Here is a 19211-nt window from a genome sequence, read left to right as displayed (position 1 = left end):
TCACTGTGTTGCACTCTGCTTAACTCAAGGTAATATCTGGAGCATGGGTCTTCAGGTGTCTCTGCGTCATCCTGTCCTGGCTAGGACAATGCATTAAGTAATGGTCGTTGCTTTTTGCAGGAGGAATCTTGATTGCTCTTTCTTCTTTAGAAATGTAATGCATTGTCAGTCTTTTCAGCTGCTTGAGATTAGCCCTAGCCCATGCATAGTTCTGAAAGAAATAGGTTCTCAATGCCCACTTGTTAGAGGCACATATGAAGCTCCCATAAATCGCTTGACTGAACTGATGATAGCCCAGGAATTTTTTTAAAGTTTGCTTATTTCTGATTGTATTTACTGTATCAGTTGTCTTCCATTCTGGATTTTAAGCTTCCAGAGTGTGTGTGTGTGTGTGTGTGTGTGTGTGTGTGTGTGTGTGTGTGTGTGCGCGCGTGTGTGTGTGTGTGTGTGTTGTTTGCTGCTTCTGCCATCTAATGGCCACTCCAGACATATGCAGACAGTCCTCTGTAAAGCATATTTAGATTGAAAGGGTTTCTGTGTAAATGACATATTACCCATTTTATCTGCATGTTGAAACTAAAAAGACAGCAAGAACGTCACCCAGTTACCATTATGATGAGTGCCTCACACACTTGCGCTTTCTCTAACCTCCAAAGTAGTGCAGCTATAGGATCATGATATTTCAGAGTTATTAGGGGGAATGCAAAGCATTTCCCTTCTGCAAAACCACTCCTGTGACTCTTGTTTGTTAAAACTCACCATCACATCTATTGCGCTGTATCCTGTAAGATGTGTACCAGCATGTTCACCATTTGTAAGCTGTCGTGATGTGTTTTGAAGCATACCATTAATCTCTGTTGAAAGTTTATGTTTGAGGAGCCAGCTATTGTTATTTTGCAAAGAAATGAAAACTTTTTAACAAGATGGCTTTAGGTGTCATTTTATGCAGTAAGAGCAGTTCTTCAAATAATGTGTATTTTCTGATCAAACTTCAACTAACTGAGTCACCAAAATAATGATTTCTTAAAAGAAAGAGTATTCATGGAAAGTGGAAATTTGCATTAGCCATTGAACTCCCAGTGCAGTATATAAAGTCATTTTGAATATTCCAAAGTGCATCTCAGAAAAAGAGCACAGCCAATACTTTGTGACAGTCTCATACCTGAAGACGTTTTCAGAAAACCAAACCTTTCAACATTTTTTCAGTTACTACTTTTCACTGATGTCTGACTTGTAGAGTTAAAACACGTCAGAAAGACACAACTTGAACTAGAAAAGCAAATCGGTAATATTTCCACACAATTTAATGTTAGCGCTTTCATACACAGTTTTACATGCACTTCAGACATTAATTACTCCCAAAATCTAATTGTTTTATAGAGTTACATGTTAAAGAATTGTTATATCACGTTATATTACACTATTGTGTTTATCTTTAACACAACATAATTAACTATTCTACATATGTTTGCTAACCTCTGTATTCAGCTTTTATATGAATCTAATGTTGTGATTCAAACTTATGTTCAAATATCACACCTGCATTCATTCTCTCTCTCTCTCTCTGACTGAGAATGAAATTGGTCAGTTGTGCTTGGTGCTCTGAATGGTAAATAAATAAAAATATAAAAACTAAACAAATAAATGAACGATATCCTCTCAGGTGATACACAGCAATATGAAACTCTAGATATATCATAAAGTGAACTATTATTTAAAGGCATAGCCATAAAGACAGAGAAAGAAGACAGAAAGGGTGGAAGTGAACAGTCAAAAATGTATATTGCATGGGCTGTGTTTTAAAGCGTACTTGTCTTTGGTATGTTTCTTGTTTCCATTCTTACCACTATGCTGGGTGTTTGATTTGTTTCTTACTTCCACTGTTATATGAAAGCTAAGTATAATTGTAATGCAAATAAATAAATATTTGTATCACAAAGTAAAATATTCAGTCCATATAGCACAAATTATCTCTGCTGCTTCAACTATAACTAGTCGACACATTGCACATGCAGCTACTTTGTATGCATGTGCGAATGAATGTGTGTATGAGTACACACTGACTAAAAGAGAGTTATACTCGTGGAACCATGACCCAGAAGTCTCAGCAAAATGTAAAGCTGAATAAAACATTTTTTTTCTCAACTGGGCAACAATGAAGATCTTACTACTAAATGAATGTGCATAGAAAGTGTAGTACCTGTCTTAGATGTTGGCCCCAGTTTCCATTTACTTTATACTCCCTTCCCCTGCTGACCATTTCTAAGCATTTCACATTATAGGATGCATGACCTCCCCCAATTGAGCCCCAGCATTCCTTAGAAACAAGGATCAATTTAGAGCAGAACTGTAGAGTCTTGATTTGTGGAGTCTGTTTCAATGTAGAGCTGGATGCATTAACTGTTCCTCACTGAGCACTGGGAAGTGGACATCTGTCCAAGACTGGTACAGCTCTACCTGTCCCTTACTAACTGACACCCATTATTCATTATTTGTTAAAGCACTTTACCTGTAGAACTCTTGATGCCCAGCAGGATGTTACCCATGAACAGCACTTGTAGGACCAGTTCAGTGCATTGTATATCATGTTGCATCAGCATCAGTCTCACTGTTATATTGTAATAAAAACACAAAGACATCAGGTGGATTAAATAGCTGCAGCCAGGTGTCTATTGTCATTTACTGCCAATGACCCTTACTGATTAAATCCAATTATTATTGTGCATGTGTGCAAGGCAGAAATTTCATGGAGGCCATTTCTTTATTTCATAGTGGTGCCCTAAACACTACAGAGCAACAGAGAGCACTGTTGAAATCCAGCCCTTCCAATTAATCTTGTCCACAGCATAACATTTTCACTGAATTCCTCTGAACCACTTACAGTATAACCTACCAAGGAGTCATTGTTGGGCTAGTTAGTCCCTTGGCAACAATCTTTTGGGCTGTCTGGCCTGTGGGAGGCCCAGCTACAGAGTCCTAAGACCCCTCCCCAACTTACTGTGACCTCCCTTTCCTTTTCTTTACAAGATTGTCACAACCTAGCCTAACCTGTTTATCTCATCCAGAGAAGAAGGCAAAAACCTGAAAACCCCAGTGGGGAAAAACAGGAAATTCCTTCTCAACCCCTAATGTGATCACCTTTGTAGGTCACCAGGTGCCTTCTCTACCTTTACAGTGCACATAACTATAAGGGGGACCTTGCAATGTCTGATCTGAGAATTTAAATTTCATTTGATAAATGAACAGCAAGATAACCACAAAGGTTGAGATGCTTGAACAGCTTATTATAATGGTAGCTTGTGTATGCTCCCAGTTGTAGCTATCTGTGTAATTTTTATGAGGAAACATTAGGGATAAAGCTAACATACCACTTAGTATGCCACGTGCTTAGTAATTAGCTGTCAGAAACTGGTGGGAGACAGCACCTTTTTCTTTTTTGATGTTTTGTTGAGATGAACCAGTTTGATTATGTATTTTTTAACACTAAGGTTTAGTCAGTTTCATTAAAAAGACTTCCTTACCAATGAGTGACATACAAATAAGATGTGGTAAGTAGACATAAAGTTGGTACCTATGGAAGAAGAGAGAGACGGATAGTCAACCACACTACAAGCTACATGCCTGATCCTACCTGTGTTATCAATTCTGTGTAACCTGTGTAGGTTGGAATCCTTTTCCATCCATTTAATACATACAATTTTCCAGTCAGATGAGTTCACCTGATACACAGCCAATTTCATGAATCTCTCTGTATCATAGTTAGGTTAAGTGTAGCTTCCGATGCCTGCTTACAGCATATGGTTCTAATCTGTAATAAGTATTTCTCCTTTTATGCATATGTTCATAAGTTATTACTAGGCATGAAGTCCAAGAGTTTAAGGAGCCTGGTCCAAATTCTCAGTTGACCTAAAATACTGTCTGGTTAAGTGACTTTCTTAAGGTCACACAGTAGGCAAATGAAAGTGGAAAGATTCAAACCCTGTACTCTTGGCACATGAAGTAGTTCATTAATAAGATAGAACTTTCATTGTCTGCATTATGGCCAGATAATTATACTACCCCAGATAAGATTCAAAACTGCACTTACTTGCTTAGAAGGTCAGTAGCTTATCCATTAGGAGACTGGAACCTGAATGCTATCCCGGATGGGAATTGAACCCACAGTCCCTAGAAAAAAATAATCCAACTATATGGTGTGAAAATAGAACTTGCATGCTTCTGATCTTCCTGCACTAAAGATGAACGAACTACAGCCTCTTCCCTTGCAGCCAAAGATTTAGTGGCCCCCTGTCAGAAGTGTAATATCCAAGTGGGTAAATCTGCGTAAGTTCAAAATAATGCTGATTTTTTTACAGAGATACTGTGCCCCCTGTACCTCCATACAGTGTCTTTAAATTTACACCCCTTTATCTAAATACACTGTCTGGAAGTGCTGCACTTTGGAGAAATGAGCAACTTAAATTTCCATTTTTGCACTTCTGGACATTTGCACTCTCTGTTGTTGCACATAAAACAGATATCCCTTTTTAACAAATACATTTATGTTGCATACAGAAAATATTACTGAGGCAGTGAAACTCATTAGTTTAATTAACAAAACAAATCTAAAAATCGCTGTGCTAATGGATTGGACCACGGGAGATGAGAGTAAGTGGAGGTTATGTCTTCCTGCATTAATACCGTCTTGTAAATTCAGGGGGCAACGTTTAAACAGCAGGAATGAACAACAGGCTAACACTCTTGACTACTGAGCAGTGTGATGTACTGTTATCAGAAAAGGCTGTGTTTGGAGAATGCATGATCCAGTCTGGCATTGCAGGCCCTACCACAACAGTATTTTCAGTGGCATTAGGTGGAGGGTGCAGGGCATAGAAAAATATCTCTATTTTGCCTAGGATGATGGTATTCTGGTGAGTTACTCTTGGAAGGAGCTCCCAGTTGAGGATATGTGGAGTGCAGTAGCCCAGAATAATGAGGGTAGCTGATCACTCACTGTGGAAATATGGTAGCCAGGTATGTACAGTTCCAAAAAGCAATAAAAGAAAAAGGTTTGCAATAATTCAAAGAACTTGGGTGGAAAATAAATGCTTCTTATAATGGAATAAATAGTGTTGCACTAATGTAGAACAATAGAAACAATATTTAAAAATTCACAGTAAAACAAAACTTTTTAGCTACTACTGGTCTTAGTAAATATAGTTAATATTCCAGTTTTACTTACAAAAGGTCTGTATTCAATCAAACTAGGCTGTTTAACATTGATTTTGTTGTGAAAGTACAGATTACTTTAGCAGTGTCTATATCAGTACTATGCAGTAGGTCAGAATGACCTGATGCCCAGAATGTATGCTACCAGACCAGGATAACGGAAAGGGACTCCACAAACCTTATCCATTCTAACATAAGACATGCGGCTATGTCAAATGAACTACTGATAAAAAACATCCATATTACTTATGTACCTGTGGGATAAACCAAGTACCTAACAGAAGACAGGAAAACAGGCTGTAAGACTTGAATCATTTGTATTGGAGAGGATATGTACAACATGCTTTCTCTGTTTTCCTTTGTCTTTGGTGCCTTTATGTCTCATTTGACCCATATGCCTTCTCCTTAGATGTATCTCAAACCTCACATCACATGGTAAATGATGCTGTTTGTCTTGAGGGTATACTGCCTACCGGCACTCAAATTTTGTGGTAGCACAATGTAGAGATGTGAATCAGCAGACCCAATCGTCTAGGGAGCCAGGAAATTTTACTTAAAAGATTTTCACATGCAATTCCAAGTCCTTTTCTGCAGTGTTTTACACATTCAGTTAATGATACTAACCAAATTCCTGGATGATTCTACATCAGTGAGCCCCTGTATGCATATTTCTCAATCTGTTAGAGCAAGAAAGTTGGACAAAGACAAAAATAATAGGTGGGCAAAGATCCAAAATCAGGGACACATTTTAAATATTGCTCTTATAAATCTAGAAAGTTATCAAGCTGTTTTTTCAGTAGCATGCATTCTGTGAAAGATATGAAGTCTAAAACTCAAATGTATGTCATTATTTAATGTCTTCAGTGCTGAATGATTTGCTAGAAAACCAGAAATTTTATGAGTAAGAGACCAAAATATATAAAGATAAAATCTAGACATTCTAAAAAAATCTGGATAGTTGAGAGGTATGCCTGTATGTCATCTTAACAGCAGTATGAACCTGCATCTGATGTTTTCATACCTTTCCCTTGCTGCTAAGCAACTATTTAGTCATAGCCTCCTGCCACCCATAAGATCCTCTACAATTCCTAAAAAGCAGTCACCTTACTTCACAGCTGCACGTCGAAAGCAGCTTAAATCAAACAGCTAGAGTGTATATCATATTGTAAAACATGTACTTAAGAAAGACTGTGAAGTTTACAAGCAAAGTAACAAGAAAAATAAGCATTTTTTACAAAGGGACAAGCTGCCTGCACCAGCACAAAGAATGAAAAGCTGTTGATTTGTTTTCACGGTGGCTTCTCTCCGAGAATATCAAAAACAGTATAGCCATCATGCACAGACAGATATAAATATGTGAAGGGGGCAATAGCAGACAAGCAATTACTACTTCAAGCTGTAAAATTCAGCCAAAAGGGATATAAGCAATATTGCATCAAGAAGTGTCATGTGCCCCCCCACACACACACACACACACACGTCTCGTCTCACAATGCTTGTTGAATCTGGGTTGCTGGTTATGCATTCATGTACTCTGCCCTGCCGTAAGTGTCTAAGCTGCAAGAACAAAAGTATAGAAATGTTATGTTATAATTTTGATTCATTTCCCTTTCAGGGGCCACATTAGTTTTACAGTTCTACAATTTGCATTTTTAAGACAACATGAAAATGAAATGTGAAGTCTGACAGTACCTTATTATTACTTGTTCCATTTAAAGAAATGCTTTATACATTTTTCATTTAGTGTTATAGGTTTTGGTGCACCATTTCTACTTCTGAGTCTATTTTTAATTGCTTCATTTTCATCAAAGGTTCTATCATTTATAATGAAACCACTTCATGGAAGTTTCATATGTAGTGTAGGCAGTATAGTCTTCTGTCATAAATACATGAAATAAATGCTGTACAAGCAAACAAAAGCATAAAAAAATTAACCGTAACGTAAAGTGAACAGCTAATCAAGAAATATTAAAATATACAAAGTGTGGCTGAACTGTGCATGCCCAAGCAATTAACAAACACAAGAATAAAAAATGAAAACATATTTTTAAGTGGAAGATGTAATTAGTTTGGTGACAGCAGCTACATGAATCTTTTCTCTTTTCTCCTGTATGGAATGAATATATTGCATTTTCTTAACATGGGGGAATATTTTACTTTGTTTACGTGTTCTCTATTTTTCACCATTACACAGCTTAAAGATTTTTTTTTCTGCATGTGTGTTCACAAGCCTCTAAGTCCTTAGTGCCTAAGGGACACTATTATAATAGTTTGTCATGGTGTTTATCTTTTCTGTCATTCTCAGACACCACCTGTGCAGAAAACCATTTGGACTGTGAGCAGCAAACAGCTCCTGAGACTGCTCCCTCCCACACCCCTGCTCTGTGGCATGCCACTTAAAATGCTAATGATGCCCTGTGTGTGCTACTTCTGTGAAACACAGGACGCAAAAAGATATATTTTATAGACATTATATAGAATGTTTTGCTGTTTTAGCATGGCTTGTAAGTTTTAGTTGCATCAGGGCTCCAGTATGTTCAGTTCAGTGCAGTTTCCTTTATTCTGCATTTGGAGATGGCTGTGTTGATGTGTGTTAATATTACAGAGCTGCTTGTTTTATTTAGTTATGTGTCAGTGGGTAGGAAATTTCCAAATAAATTATCAGGAACTATGCATGTTTTACACTGATATGAGGCAACGTTATTAAACTTGTTTCATGGAACGTAAATGGATTCAGCTGCCTGGTAAAGCCCAGCAAAATTCTCAATTGTGTTTCATGCTACATTCAGCTGTACTTGAGTACACAGCTGGTCAAAACACTGATTGGTTTTGTTGGGGTTGTTCTTATTCATCTGATGCGTTTTGACCTCATAGATGATCAAATAGTTATGGTGCAGTGTGTAAAGCCTCAGTACATAGGTTGAGGAGGGCTTTCAGCCTCCCCCAAGAAAATAAGCCAAGTTTGTGCTCTTTTTCTTTTATACAGAAGCAGTCGGGTAAATGGGAGCTGCTTCCTGTGGCCTGTGGTTTGATTTCCTCGACTTCCATTTTCCTCCTTCCTGATTCTGAGCAAGTCACTTAACCAGGCAGTGCTTTGGGGCAATTGAGAATCCAGACTGGGCTTTCCAGTAATGTCCTAGTCTGCATGTCTAGTAACTAACTCTGAACTTTTTAATGTTATGACCTCTGACCATCTGCCAGTCAAGAGGTTGCCTGTCTCAGAGTTTAGAAATTTGACCTTTTAAAAAAAGAGAGTTTAGTACTGTTCATGGCAGCCTTCACATTTCTTGGCTAAGATCTGTTTTATGCTTGTACTTATAAAGTGAATCGCTTTCAAAAATGATAAAACAGAAGATGTTTTCTTTAGAGCAGCTATTTGACTTCTAGTGTCTGACAATTGTGTGATTAACTGTAAGTCATGTTATTTGTTTCAACAAATGAGGCATTTTTTTTTTCAATTAACTGGATAATTAAATTATGTCAGTAATATCATGGAGCCTTTATCATGACATGAAATATCTGCTATCACCATGGAAACCTTGTAATACAAAGTCAGCCTTGTAGCACTACTGCTTAAAATGTAAACAATTATCATATATTCATATAATGTATTTATTTTTATAAAGTAGTTTTTTTTGAGTAGAAATAATCGATGTTAATGTTGTTGTTGTTGTTGGTCTTTCGTCTTTTCCCCGTTAGGGGTCGCCACAGCTGAACTCCGGTCCGCTAATGATTGGCAGTTGTTTTTTATGGTGTCGAGTTGCCAGCCCGATGCCCAACCTTCAACGAAGGCACACCCATTCAACGCATGTCTTTCGAACGCCTACTCGACTGCAGGGAGGACATGCAGACTCCACACAGAAGGCACTCCCAACACATAATCAATGTTAATACTGCCAGAATTGATAAAACCACTAGATGGGAGTAAAGACTGTCATGGCCTGTATAACTTGCACCTGTGAAAGATTTTTCATTTGGTTTTGTTGATTTTAGTACTGCCAGTTTTTCAGCACCAGTTTAGTAATAGCAGATCATATGTAGCAATATTCTTACATTCATCTTATACAGAATACATACATCTTTCATGTAGTTTGATGTGGGAAATATATGCAAATTCAGTGAAATTATTTAGGTTGGTTCTGCTTTTAGTAGGTGTATAAAGCATTTATGAATTCATTCGGACTGAGGTAGTAAAGTCACACACAGTCGGCTATTTAACTGTCTCAGTGCTAAAATAACATGACTTGTTTATTAATCCATACTAAAAAGAACAGTTGTGTGCGTATGCATGTGTGTGCTTCTGTATGTTTTCTCTGTATTCTTATTTAGTCCGAAGAAAAACAAATATAATGACAAATACACAGGTTAATATTAAATTATAGTGAGGCTTGGTGCCTATGCCCAAAAATTACCACTGCCGGTCTAATCTGCTGCATTGCCGTACGTTAAGCCCGATCCTTCCCAAGTCACAAACCTCTGACACTTTTCATTTGACAAGAGCTGAGTAGAATGCTTATATGTGAGGGCCATCAAAAATGAGCTTTAATTTACTTTTGTGAGGGGTGGGCAATCAGGCATTTCTTGCTCCTGGTAAAAGGTAAAGGTTGTCCTAAACTGGTCATTCTGCATAATGTATTCCATACTTGTCTACTGGTGATAAATGTCCTGCTGTTATGAGGTAAACTTATGTGCACTCTGCCTTTTAGTTGAAAGTACTGTTTTGCCTTCCATCCAGTGTTGCTTTTTCTTAGTGTTTCTTCATTAGTCACAGATATAATATGACCATGGCAGAGGGAAAATGTATTTTTGAGTCGGGTGTTACCTCTGTGACTGTGAAATAAGGAACAGTTTCTAGAAAATACAGTAATCAATATCTGCTTAATTGATAGCACCAGTCTGAATGGCAGCACAACAAAATACAAGTATGATGGACACAAGTTAAAAGGACCATTTTAGGCAAAAAAAGAAAAAGGCCACTCCCTTTAACAGTTCAGTTAAAACTGTCTTTTACTTTTTGTGTTGGCTTCCCCTACCTCTGACCTGATCATTTGTTACAGATGTTGGCATTTTGTAATTAAAAGCTATTAAATTAATTAACAAACTCTTCTCTAATTCCTCTCTACCTTTTATACAACATTACAACTTAGACTTAGGAAAGTAATATAAGTACAAAAACTATGATATAACTTTGGTAGGATCCACAAAGCCAAACATATCATGCAAAGCCAATTGCAACATGCATTCAGTCTCCCTAATATGAATTTCTTTATTATCAAAACCTGCTCCTAGCCAGAGCATTCTGAACTCACACATCTGTAAGAAATATTTGTTTACTAGTCAGTGGGCTGATTACCCATTCATTCGGCCACAGTCTGAGACATACTGTTGCCATGCACAAAGGCAAAGTCCACTATTTTGCCAAGTTTAGTAGCTGCTGGAAACTTATTTTCACTAGATACTGTCTTCAAGCAGAGCCCCTCCACCCACCAGGCATCATAGCCTGTTTTCCAAAGTCATGAGAATCATTATCGAGTCAAAACAGATTACAAAAGATTATTTTCAGTTCACTATACTTTAGTGTATGCCATTCAACCACAGTGCCATCTTAGAGATATCCCACTACAGTGTCTTGTTTTTGTTACATTACTAAATTGGGAGATGTGTTAGACATACATTCCTTCACCAAAATGCGTAACACAATAAGTAACTTGATTAAACTTGTGAATTTAAGTGGAAAACTCTATAAAATCAAGTGCACTAAGGCTTTAATAGTTTGTAGACTTCATGTCCTTATGCATTATTATAAAACTGTGCTCTTCATAGGCCATGGCAAAATATTGCCATCTCTCTGTAATATACAGGCTATCTGAGAGCCAAAATGAGGGATTCCTCCAGAATGTACAACTCCTGAGACATATGGTATAATTTATTTTTGTTTGGAAGGTCAGCATCTTTATTTTTTAGCATAGAAGTAATAGACCCACGAAGAATAAGCAGTTTGCTCAAAATTTGCTAGTACACAGCTGTACAGAACTTGCATCCTGAGTTCTTATAGCTTGCCTGACTCTTCTCAATTATCTGTCATTTACGTCTGTAAAAGCAGTCAGTGACGTAGCATTTTCACTGAGGTTAGGAACATTGTAGTGACCATAAATGGGTAGGGAGACTAAATACAAAGTATGTCTAGAAATGGCTCATCCTTATTAGGCTTCCGGATGCTTTGCATGTTCGTTTGTGTCAGTCTTTTGTCAAAGCACTATAGCCTTATGATTACGTTAGAGAGCTAGTTCTGTAAAAAGTTATTGTGAATTTAGAAAACTTAGTCTAACTTGCACTAGATTAGGAAGATGGTGGTGTGGATGTAAAAATAGTAATTACTACCCACAATGATGATGGACTGACCAGATTCTTTTTAAATAAGCTCCCTGATAGTTGCAGTATAAAATATTTATTAGACAAAAAGGAGAATGAATTACAGATACATGTTCTGTCAGTGCATACAATACAGCAGTCTGTAGCCATTAGAAACAGATGCAAGGCTTTATCAAGTTTATGCAGTAGACAAGGAATCATAAAAGCATCATTTTTAGATGTTTTTCTTTTATGCTGTTAATTGCATTGAGAACTGTATTACTATTTCATCTCAGAGTTTACGAAGGCATTTAGCCTAAAGGCTTATTAGTGGTTCAGAAAGAATGTTGTGTCCTTCATTTATTCTGCTTATGTGGATATTTTGTCAGTGAAATGGGCAATTATCTTTTGAATGCAGAATGTACATAATTGCAGCTTACAGTGCAATAAAATGCTGTCTGGCAGATACAAATTATTTTTTTTTATAACTCTACAGTTGTTAGCTTGGGAACCTGCCCATGATGATGACATTATTATGGTAACAGTGCGCCCAAATTTCCAAGACAGTATTCACGTGGGCTACATCCCAGGACTGAAGAAGTTCACGGAATACTATACATCAGTGTTGTGCTTCACAACACCAGGCGATGGTCCTCGCAGCATCCCACAGCTGATTCGCACCCATGAGGACAGTATGTAATTCAAGACTGCTTATTAATACTTTTTATTTAATTCATTCAGAAAATGTGTGCATGTTAGTGGATTTTTTTTATACTCTTGCATTTCCTAGCCATGTAAGTGTTCTAATTACAGGAGGCCCTTTACCTTTTCCAGGTACAAAACAACTCTCTTTACACTGTACTAAATGATCATGGTATTGGCGACTTGGGTTTGGGAGCAGAGTCAGTTTACCATGTTGACTGCCGGCAGATATCTGCATATCAATCTGAATATTCAAGAAGAAAGAGAGAAAGGGAGGAACGCTCTTAAACCCAATGTGGTCTTGACCATCAGCGAAGGCTGGAGGTCTGAAGTCCAGGCAATAACAGAGAAACAGCACTCTGTGATGTTCTGTTTCAGAAATGTTTATTTCCTTCATCATGTCACACATACTACTTTGCTGCACACATTAATACCAGAATGTGTTTATTGCAGTCATTTTAAAGCCATCTGTGCCTCCATTATACATTACTCACCATGTGTTCATGTTTGATTTGCCATTCTCCCCCCACAGTCCTTTCCAACTGTTTATTGTTGTTTTATAAAAGTCAGTTTGCAGAGTGAACTCTGTGTGAAAGCTTTATTGGAAATTTTATCTAAGACCTGTCTGTTCTCCTATTTGTTCTGTTTATTTCTCATGTCATTTCAGAGGAACACTTGCTCCATAGCTTCAATGCACAAATTGATAATGATATTTTTAGAGTCCTCTAAAGACTTTTAGAGACCTAACATATGTTGCCTGGTAGTCTAGTCATTCTCATCTTTAGGGGATGCATGGTTGCTGATATCCTGGGCTCGTATCTCATGGCAGTAGCAGGCTTTTGGTGTAAGATCTAAACACACACACACACACACACACACACACACACACACACACGCCGACCCCACCCCTACCTCCAACACCACACTGGTAGGCATATCTAGTGGCTGACTTGTCTTAGCCATTTCATATTTTTTTGTTTTGGTTTTTAATTTCCCATTGGCAGTTATCTCTTTGAAAGCACTTTGTTAATGTATTGTAAGCAGGCGTACAGATCTAGTTTGTATTCCAGTGGTGTCCACCAGGGGCACTTTCATAGCAAAACTACTAAATTCCTCCTGCCCTGAAGAAAGAAGAAAGAAAGAAGTGCTAATTATTGCCATTTTTTAATGTCTTGCAATGATGGCCTACTGGAACTGCAGCCTGTGTGGAATTGTTCACAGAGATCCTGTACAACCGTGCAAATGGCTCCATAAAGGCTGCTGCACCAACTAGAAGCAAGCCCAAAACAAACTCTAAAAACAAACCACACTGTTGGAATCCTAACCTTATCAGGTTATATAACAAAAGGGAAAAACCCATGACTAAAATCAGGAAGAGCAACCCCATAATGATAGGAGCTCTCTAATTAAACTAAACAGGAAACTAAGAGGACTAATTAAGTCCAACATGGCCAATTACAAGCTCAAAATAACCACACAGGCTAAAGCCAACCATAAAGTCTTCTACAGCTGTGTCTAAAACCTCAAAGGCAGCACACAGCAGTGTGACAAATTGGTGGTCAGTTTTGCCACCTTCCTTGAGCACAGTGATCTGGTGAATTGGCTGGCTGACAAATTCATCTCAGACTTCACCCCCCCCCCACTCCCCCCTACCTCCCCCATGAAATGCCTACTAGCATAACCCCCCAACTATTAACAGGGAGCAGGTCATGGTAATGCGCACCATGACCAAAAACACAGCCTCAGTGGACTCTGACAGTACCCTAGGATGCTTCCTAAATAGCTTGAAACATGAGCTATCAGGACTACTTGAGTCACTTTTCAACTATAGTCTCAAAAGAGGCTTTGTACCACAAGAATGGAGAACTGCAACAGTTATCCCACTTCACAAGGTTGAGCCATCAACCAACCCCAGAAACTACAGACCTATTAGTCTGGCTAGTCTATTATGCAAAGCCACATAGCAAATAATCATGAAAACGATCAACAAAAACATAGGCAACCTTCAAACACCGGACATAACCCGGTTTGGCTTTGTCAAGGGAAGGTCATGCCTATAAAACCTGGTGGACTTCTTTGAGAAGGTCACCAAGGCAATGGATAAGGGTAAAATGGTGCATACTCCCTACCTGGACTTGGCTAAGGCATTCAGTACAATACCCCATTCAGGTATAGTTGACAAACTCACTGAACTAGGCATAAACCCCTACATAATTCACAGAATTGCCAGCTGGCTCACTGACAGGATCCAGGATTGGTAGGATCACCTCCATTAAGAGACCAGTCACTAGCAGGGTATCTCAAGGCTCCTTGATGGGACCACTTCTATTTGGCATTTAATTTTTGGAGGTAAAAGCTAATGTTAAGGGTCTTTGACCGAACAAGTTTTAAGATGACTGCAAATTCGGAGCTATCATAGATTTCCCCATGACACAAACATCTTACAAGAGGGTTTAACACAGGCAAATGACTGGTATCAAAGTCACAGATTAAAACTCAATGCCATGAAATGGATTACAGTAACTTCTGAGAAAACTGCCACCCAGGCTAATTACTCCATCGATACCACTAGGAGATGACCCCAGTAGTCAGGGATCTGGGAACATGTTTAGACTGTAATCTGGACTTTGAACAACATGTTGTCAAGGTAGTAAGAAAATCATTTTATGTCACCCAACTTATAAGTAAGGGCATGGCATCCATATCCAGGAAAGTCATAATGCCACTTTATTCAGCCCTTATCAGCCCCATCATTAGTATAATGCCCCCTTCTGTATGTATCTGACCAGATGTATGCAAGAATTGAAATGCCCATGAAGATTCCTTCCCAGGAGAATCCAGGATATAAACACATTATCCTATACAGATTGCCTTAAAGCATTTTCTCTATAATTGGTCTCCTACAAGTTACTGAGAGACGACCTTTGCCTAGCATACAAGGTATCCTTGGATCCATCTATGGTGGACTTTTTACATATAGCAAAGACAGTAAAAAAAAAAATCATTCTATGTCTGCCATCTTATAAGTAAGGGCATGGTATCCAGATCCAAGGATGTCATAGTGCCAGTTTATTCAGCCGTTATTAGATCCATCACTAAGTACAATGCCCCCTTTAGCATGTACCTAACCAGATACATATAACAATTTGAATGTTAACTAAGGTTCATTAGCAGGCAATTCCAAGGTATAAACACATTGTTGTATATGGATCACCTTAAAGCCCTGTCTCTATACTCTGTCTCAAACAGGTCAATAAGAGGTGACCTTTGCATAGCATACAAGGCTTCCTTGGATCCACCTCTGGTGGACCTTTTACATATGGCAAAGGTAGTAAAAAAAAAACATTCTTTGTTTAGCCATCTTATAAGTAAGGGCATGGTATCCAGATCCAAGGAAGTCACAGTGCCAATTTATTCAGCCATTGGTACGAGTACAGACAATGTCCAGTAGATTTGATAGGTTTGTGGACAAACAGGAGTTTTTGGTCATTGGATCATAATGACTGACTAGGGACATAGTTGAATACAATGTTTTGTAGTGCCAGACAAGCAGATGGATTCTGGATAATTTTATAGGTGGTAAGAAGCTGTGTATGTATTCATTGATGGGGTATTTCAAACCCATTTAGGCTTTTTGGTGCTATACAGTGTTGGATTCTGAAATGTGTATTTGCTGAAAATTTAGCCACTTTAATATAGCATTGTTCAAGTTTTGATTTTTGTAATACCTTTCAGTTAGTAAGGATGGGAACACTGTAAAGAAGTGTGGGGAGGAGATAAGTAGTGGCAAGTATAGTTTTAGTTGTGTTGATGAGAAAGTTTTTGGCTCTATAAAGCATCCTAGTTTTTTATCAGTTTTTCTTATGCAATTTTGTATATGCAGGTTGAATTTAAGATTATCATCCACTATCATCCCTAATAATTTATTATGAGAAGTGACTTCAGTGGCTGTACTATCAAAAGAGAGGACTTTAAATTTTGTTTTTTCATGGGAGAGAGATTTGGGGGAAAAAAGTAGTAGCTTGTTTTTTGGGGGGTTGAACATGAGTTGTGAGTTACAAAGTCATGTTTCTGTTGCTGTTAAAACTTCTTGAGTAATTTTGTTGGAGGTGTGCCAGATTGTCAGATGTGCTAATGAGTGCGAAGTCATCTACGTACTATATTAGGGAGTTCTGTTGTGTGAATGCATGGAGGTTGTTGGTGAGAATGTTAAGGAGGAAGGTAGCAAGGATGGAGCCTTGAGGTACACCGGTGGTGACTGAGAGGTATGGAGAATGTGTATAGTGCCATTTTACTGACTGAAACCTATTGGACAAGTAGCTTTTGAACCATAGAAGGGTTGGCTGAGAGAGACCTAGTGAGGACCTTCGAAGTAGAAGCTTGCTGTGACAAACTGTTGAAGGCTTTAGACAAGTCTATTAATAAGGAGGAGGAAGAAGGTAATTTGCTGTTATCTCTAGCTTTATTGACAGTATCTGTATATGTTAGAAGTGCAGTATTTGTTCTGTGGGAAAGATGGAAGCCGTGTTGTGTAGGGGGCGGGAATTCTTCCTGCAGGAGATAGTTTGGCACTTGTTTTTGAAAAGATTTTGGAGGGGGAATAAGATTGCTATAGATCTAAATTTAGTGATGTCTGTTGAATTTTCTTCTTTGTGCAGAGGGATAATGTGTGACTTTTTTCAGAGAGAAGGAACAAGGGATTCCTGGATTGATCTATTTGTAAGGATTGAGAGAAGGTGGGCAATGCTATTGGCTGCTGTTTTAAGGTATTCGCTTGGAAGGTCATCGGGTGAAGTAAAGCATCATTTGAGTTTGTTTAAGAGTAGTTTTATATGGGATGTGGGCACAGGTTTGAAGGTGAAAGTGGATGTGGTGATACATGGCTGCTGGGCAGGGTTAGGATTACATGCTGGGGAATCCTTATTTACAGATGCTATACTATCTATGAAATAAGAGTTAAATTATATTGTAGTTTCAAGTGATGAGTTATTGGGAAAGGAGTTAGGGTTGAATTTATGGCTGGAATGCAGGATTTCTTTAATGGCTGTCCAGAATGTTTTAGGTTTTTTTTACTGTTATTTAGAAAGTTATTATAGTATAGTTTTTTTCTTCATTAATTTGCTTTTTAGTAAGATTGCAAAGCATTCTGAAGTTCTCAAGATATTGTGGTGTTTTATATTTTTTCTGTGTTTTTTCTTTATCCTGCATTAGCATTCTACTCTTTTTGGGTAGGCAAATTTAATTATTTGTTTTCAGTCAACTCCTTCTAGGAGGTGCAAGGCTATTTAGGATATTTAGAAAAGTTTTACTGTATTCAATTACAGCATTATCTATGTGAAGTATTTTTAGGAAGTTCCAGTTAGTAGATGATAGGTTAGTAATGAACATTTCCGGATTAAACTTGGAAAGGTTGTGTGTTGTTTTATAAACATGCTGTTTAAATGGAAGTGAGAGATGTCTGATTGTGTAAATTGGGCGATGATCACTGATGTGGTGGTGTATTTACTAGGGTCTGATACTAATATCCAGTCTAATAGGAATTTGATGTCATGCTATAATGTATAGGGCTATTAATTAATTGTGTGAAACCGTATAAGTTCACGCTAGATGTAGGGGAGTTAGCATTTCTGTCCAACCAAATGGCATTCACATCACCTGTTGTTGTTGAACAGACTGCTTATGTGCCGGTGGACTGGCTCACAGTTGCCATATGTCGGTATGTAAGAATCAGGGACACAAGAACTAAGTTTTACACCTAGGTTATAATACCACTATGGCGATTGGAGTAATAATCTTTGCAGTAGTTTGACATCGAAATTAATGATGCAGTCTTTTACCACCTAGGATACCATTTTTAGTCATAAGAATATGGATGCACTTTCTTCTGTGTTGTCATTCCCTAGCACTGTTTTACTTCTGTGTGTGTGTATTTTTTCTAGTACCTGGGCCAGTTGGTCATCTGAGCTTCACAGAGATCTTAGACACCTCGCTGAAAGTAAGCTGGCAGGAACCTGTGGAAAAAAATGGCATTCTTACTGGTTAGTGTATCTCTGATTTGGATTTAGGCCTTAACTATTCCTATTCTTTCCTTGGTGCTGACAATAAAATGTTTGTGCATTTCAGGGTACAGAATTTCTTGGGAAGAGTACAACCGTACCAACACTCGTGTCACACACTATCTGCCTAATGTTACGCTAGAATATCGAGTCACAGGCCTCACTGCCCTTACCACATACACGATTGAAGTGGCAGCTATGACATCAAAGGGCCAAGGGCAAGTGTCTTCCTCTACAATCTCCTCAGGAGTCCCACCAGGTAAAAAAATCCTGCTATTTGTTACGTATATTGCAAGGTAATGTTCGCAGTTACCTGTAGTTTAGAATTTCATATAAAAACTTCCAAAATACGTTATCTTTTGCGAGCAATTGATTGAATTGTCAAGAGGTTGCATATTTATATAAAGCAGTGAATAATGTCTCCTACCTCAAGTTAAGGAATTGCATACAAAGTCAAGAGAATGAAGTATTTGATTTACCTGACTGTGTTAGCAGTCTTTATCCTCACCTACATGCATCTGTTGAGAAAGTCTGAGCGGAAAAGTGATGTCATAGATAGCCAAGCTGTGTTATTTATGTTTTGATGATTAGGTAATTGAGCAGAGCAGAGCAGAGCCATTTATAAATGGTAACCTACCGAGAAATGATGAAATGCAACACACTGTTAAGATTGCAAAGTATAATATATATAAGTGAATTGCATATAATCAAGAAACATCCACAAAGAGTGAGATAAAACAAAATAAAATAAATCCAAAAATATGATTAAGATATAGCCACCAAAATGTAAATGATACAAAATATGAATGAGACAAAATAGGGTGTATTTATTAAATGTTCCCTTTTTCCTTGATTGCGCTACTTGAGAATTGGTAAGTGTAGGTCACAGGAATT

The 19211-nt window shown here is 38.0% G+C and overlaps 1 protein-coding gene across 1 annotated transcript in view; it reads left to right on the top strand.

Moving 5' to 3' along the window:
• SDK2 (sidekick cell adhesion molecule 2) overlaps positions 1–19211 on the top strand; it is a 1526639-nt gene that overhangs the window by 949044 nt on the left and 558384 nt on the right. The window contains exons 18-20 of the mRNA XM_044085131.1: positions 12056–12251; positions 18201–18299; positions 18385–18576. Of these exons, the coding sequence (XP_043941066.1) occupies positions 12056–12251; positions 18201–18299; positions 18385–18576 (487 nt within the window). The remainder of the gene's footprint in view (positions 1–12055; positions 12252–18200; positions 18300–18384; positions 18577–19211) is intronic.

Source organism: Protopterus annectens, chromosome 10.part0 (assembly GCF_019279795.1).
Source record: "Protopterus annectens isolate FY-2018-M chromosome 10.part0, PAN1.0, whole genome shotgun sequence".
NCBI lineage: Eukaryota > Metazoa > Chordata > Ceratodontiformes > Protopteridae > Protopterus > Protopterus annectens.
This window is presented reverse-complemented; position numbering and strand designations above follow the sequence as displayed.